We start from the raw sequence: 4,717 nt of genomic DNA, 5'->3' as shown, positions 1-4,717 counted from the left end.
TATGTGGAATCTACATCGATATAGAATAGAATTGCGCACAAAGGGTCGACAATGATATAAATTTTATTCGCTACAGGAAATTTAAATAAAACGTGCGATTATTGTAGGAACGCGTTTAACCGTTATTATACTTTCTAGAAGTGTCCGTATTAATTGTTTTGGTGGACATTCGATCGAACTCAAGGTTCGAGTGGACGCGATCGAGCAAAGTCGTTAATTGAGACACGCTATATAGTGAGAAAGACAATCCGAGTAGGTTAAATAGACGTGGCGCACGTTCGCAAAATTTTTTTTCGAAATACTTCTCTTGCAATAAATCGTTCCTTTCATTAATTAAACATCTAAGTTAAATAAAAGTCATCAATTTTATTTTTTTGACCATTTTTTCACATTCTGCCGACCCTATTATTTATTCTTTATGCACTGTATAAGGGAAAAACCTGGATAAGTTTTCCCCTTGGATAAGCTGCGACGCGTTTTCTTCAGGTAGGGAGTATGTCTCCCCTTGGGAAATGGTTATTGGCGCCGAAAGGGAGTCCACCTCCGCGGTTAAACGCCGCCAATAAAACCTATTTGATCCTGATTTGGAAGCACGGGCAGTTCCTGGAACGCAGACACCTCAGACGTTTCACTTCCACCAAGTCAGCAAATTCTAAATTCTCTAACGCTTTTTTTTTAACAAGTATAACTCTAAATAAGGATACTCAAAGTAATACGAGAGCCGATATGAGGGCATGAATATTCATGCGATGTAATATTTATATACGTATATTCACGTGCTAATTTAATTTATACGTATATTCGTAGTGCTAATTTCGACCGTTACTTAAATCCTCTTCAACGTGATATCAACTATTTTATCTTTTCTCTCTCTTTATCTATTCTTATCTTATTAATCTATTTTATAAAGATAAATTCGTTCTATCGGTAGGAAACCGTATCGGCCTTCAGCCGAAGAAAATAGTATCGATAAAAAGACGATTTACACATCGACAGAGAATTACATAGAATCGCCGCGTTTTAGGTTTTCACCGTGGGATCAATGTTCAGTACGGAATTGTATGCTGAGTTACGACGAAAAGGATCTGCATCAAGCGGACGCCGTGGTGTTCCATTTGCATTTCACGAGGAGTCCGTCCGAGTTGCCAGCGAGAAGCCGGACGGATCAACGGTGGATCTTTCTCACGGACGAGTCACCCTTCCACACGTTTTTGCACGACCATCAGAGACTGTCCAGCTACGACGGTCTGTTCAACTGGTCCATGTCCTACCGAATGGACAGCGATGTGCCGGTTCCCTACGGAAGAACGATACGAGGCAACTTTTCGACCGAACATTATTGGAACGCTGTCGTGAGAGCCTCCAAGACCAAACTGGTCGCCATAATGGGCAGCAACTGCGGCGGCCGTAACGGACGGTGGTCTTACGTGAGAGCGCTCAAGTCGTCGCTCCGCGGCAACCTGGACGTCCTCGGCAGATGCCTGGACGGCAACAGAACCGTCTGCCCGGGTCATTTCGACCGGGACTGCGCCGCCCTGGGCGCGTACAAGTTCTATCTGTCGCTCGAGAACTCCAATTGCCGGGAGTACCTGACGGAGAAGGTATTCTGGAACGCGTATCGCAAGTTTGCGGTCCCGATAATAATGGGAGCGTCGCGGCAGGACTGCCGGCGACTGTTGCCGCCGCGCTCCTACCTTCACACGGACGATTTCGCGGACGCGAAGGCGCTCGCCGGCTACCTCGGATATCTGGACCGCGACGACGTGCGTTACCTCGGGTATCACGAGTGGCGCGATCGCTACCAGGTGATAAACGAGCACGGCTACTTCGGCAGCGTCTCCAAGCACTACTGTCGCATATGCGAGGCATTGCATTACAATCCCACGAAGCCGAAGGTCTACGCGAGGCTCGAACGCTTTTGGAGCAAGGAGAGAGACTGCGCTCCAGCTAGCGCTTAAAGTTTTCTGCGTTTATCTAGTCTTCGTAAAATGTAGATGAATTTAATATATAGATGAACCTTTCATCAGTGACTTTACGATGGCGTCGGTTTAACATTGAACCGTCTTTTAAAAGCATTTTAAAGTTATAGAGATTGCAATGAAAAAGACAAAATAATTATTATTGTAAGACGATATAATTATTATTATTACCTCTTGTTATTCTTAATAACGATAAAGAAAAATGCATTTTTTAAATAATCAAATACATATTAAAGAAAGCAAAATTTAAAACAGCTACAAGTTATAAAACTGTTAAATCTTCGCCGATGGGAGCTTCATTTTTGTTCTATTTTCAATTATTTATGAACCCTTAAATTAGGTACATATATTATTTCAATAAAACTTATTTAACATATGCACTATTTAATATTTAATAAACGCAATAAATGTTGCAATATGTAGTTAATAATTGACACATTGTCCATTATATAAAATACGTGTAGAAATTTAATGTCCGATGAAAATGCTCGCATGCGTAATACCTAGATTCATACTTGCCGCCTGAAACGGAAGTTCTGAGAAGCTTCGAGTTCGATATATCTTTTCGATTTTACCCGCATGCTGCACCGAAGGAAATCCGCATTTTACTGAAGCTCGCGGGGAATCTTTTGGATCGATGCGAAATATATCCAGAAGGATCTTCCCTTTCATTCACGCGGCGTTCATTCAAAAAAACGGGGCGTTCGTTGATCTCCTCTCGAGGGTTTTTCCGCGTCAAGTCTCGGCTGAGATTTCGAGAAATCGCCGTCCGCCGCGTTCACGATCGAGGAGTAAGATCAAAGATGGGTGGAGACGAGCCGTGATTAGGGAAAAACGAAAGAAGCGACGAGAGAAAGAAAGGAGAGAACGGGGACTCGTGACTCGTGGTGCCGCGCGAGAGATGCGAACGTACGCGAGAGCGAGAGACGATGACGCGTCTCGACGTCGTCACCGCGGGGCGAGAAGGGGAGGCGGTGCACGAGGGGCGGAAGTAGAGGAGCGATAGACGGCGACTCCGTACGTTGCAAATGGCAGATGGTGCGTGATATACCTGGGTACAGAGCCGTCATTTCGCTTGGCGTCGCGTCTCGTCGTGACTGTGTCTCTTTATCGGCGTGTAAGTCGCGGACAGGAGCCCATCCCGTAGCCGCCCCGACGCGTCGCGCCGTCCACGTAGGTTCACGTCAGATCGGGTTCCGCCGATCTTAGCAAGGGGCGAGGAAGCGGCCGGCGAGCTAAGCGGGCGAAAACGCCTTCGGCCTTTTCGGGGGACGACGGAATTTCACGGCACCGGGAACGGGACGACCCTGGACGGGGGAAGGCGGACGATGGCGAGGCTGGTGAACGTTTGGCGGGACGACGATCCGGTGGAGCTGGCGAGCAAGCAAATGCCGCTGATCGTCGACGAGAACCTGACGGTGAGCGCGCGCGCGCGCGCACCCGCGCCCGAGCGCCCGCGCACACGCGACGCCGATTTGCCCCGACACCGTCGTCGACCGGCGCGAGTCCTGGAATTCCCAGATGACGAGGCACGACGGCGACGTCGTCGCTTCGCGTAACGGAGCGTCCGTGCTCCGCGCTGGATACCTTTAATCTAAAAACACATACAACTCGGGAGTCGGAGGCGGGGGAGATAAAAAAAAAATGAAGCGAAAACGTTGAATCGCGATTCTGGAGCTCGCCGAGTCGTCTGTCACAACTGTCGCGAGCAATCGGCGATAGTGACAGTCGATTGTCCAACGTGGAGCGGACGCGCCGTTAACCCAATGATTATTCTTGTCGCATACTTGCGTCATACACGCACACAAACATATTGGGTCTGTTTTCTAGTGCTGAACTGCTAGTTAAAGAGTTTATCTTTTTTCCTTTGTGGAGTAGAAATAGAAAAGATGAACTCTGAACTAGTGCAGCCAGGTTCAGCAATAGAAAACAGACCCATTTTTCTTATTTCTGTAATTCGATTGTCTCTAACTCGATTGTCAACCTTTTTACACAAGGGAGACAAGAGAAGTAGCATTATTGCAGATTATTTTTGTTATCCTTGGAATATTCTTAGCCCCGGAGCGTCGAGCGAGAACGTTACCTTCTCAGTTCGAATTGTCTTCGAACCGCGAATGTGATTTATTATTACTCGATACCACGATTTATACCGTGAGATATATCTGTCATTGTGTTCTTTTAGATGATTATGGACATAAGTGATTTGGGAGCTATCTGTGATAATCCCTTGGTCAACGGTAAACAACTAGAAGAGTTCACCAAGAAATTTGCTTTGCTCACTACGGAGGAGATCAAAGCGTCCTTTGAAGTTACTTGCAAGCATATAATTGACATTTTGAACGAGGCAGAACCATGCGTCGGTTGCCGAAGAAGGTGATTATCTCTTTTATTAGACTAATTGGATGCAGTTGAAAAACAATGAGAAACCAACTCCAAAACCTTACTTTCCCGCTAGAGCAAATTTCGCGAAACATTAGAAATAAAATTCTGTACAAACGTTATCTCAAATATACGAGCTACAATCCTTCTCAAATATAATTTCATGTGTTATACACACTTTTAGAAAAATCTGTCCACGTAATGTATTAGGACAAAATAGAAGCGCTTCTAATGGCACTTGGTTCCTTATTGCACTCTATTCAATTAGAAATAATTTTTTATTAGAGTAATATATATCATTAGTAATATCATTAAGTGATTGTAAAATATTTTGTGTTCAGTGTCGAAAGATTGTTCTA

The 4,717-nt window shown here is 45.3% G+C and overlaps 2 protein-coding genes across 2 annotated transcripts in view; both read left to right on the top strand.

Moving 5' to 3' along the window:
• Window positions 1–413: 413 nt before the first annotated feature.
• LOC112462418 (alpha-(1,3)-fucosyltransferase 7-like) lies at window positions 414–2,136 on the top strand. Its single transcript, XM_025028163.1, has 2 exons — window positions 414–641; window positions 1,025–2,136. The coding sequence occupies exons 1-2, from the start codon at window positions 496–498 to the stop codon at window positions 1,956–1,958; spliced, it is 1,080 nt and encodes a 359-aa protein (XP_024883931.1). The 5' UTR covers window positions 414–495; the 3' UTR covers window positions 1,959–2,136.
• A 665-nt stretch (window positions 2,137–2,801) lies between these two features.
• The window catches only part of LOC112462420 (gametogenetin-binding protein 2-like), a 5,636-nt gene continuing 3,720 nt past the window's right edge, over window positions 2,802–4,717 (top strand). The window contains exons 1-2 of the mRNA XM_025028173.1: window positions 2,802–3,397; window positions 4,162–4,352. Coding sequence (XP_024883941.1) covers window positions 3,308–3,397; window positions 4,162–4,352 — 281 coding nt within the window. The 5' untranslated portion in view covers window positions 2,802–3,307. The remainder of the gene's footprint in view (window positions 3,398–4,161; window positions 4,353–4,717) is intronic.

Source organism: Temnothorax curvispinosus, unplaced genomic scaffold, assembly GCF_003070985.1.
Source record: "Temnothorax curvispinosus isolate PA1 unplaced genomic scaffold, ASM307098v1 QBEX01012413.1, whole genome shotgun sequence".
Lineage (NCBI taxonomy): Eukaryota > Metazoa > Arthropoda > Insecta > Hymenoptera > Formicidae > Temnothorax > Temnothorax curvispinosus.
Note: the sequence above shows the minus strand (reverse complement) of the source record. Positions and strands in the feature narration are given on the sequence as shown.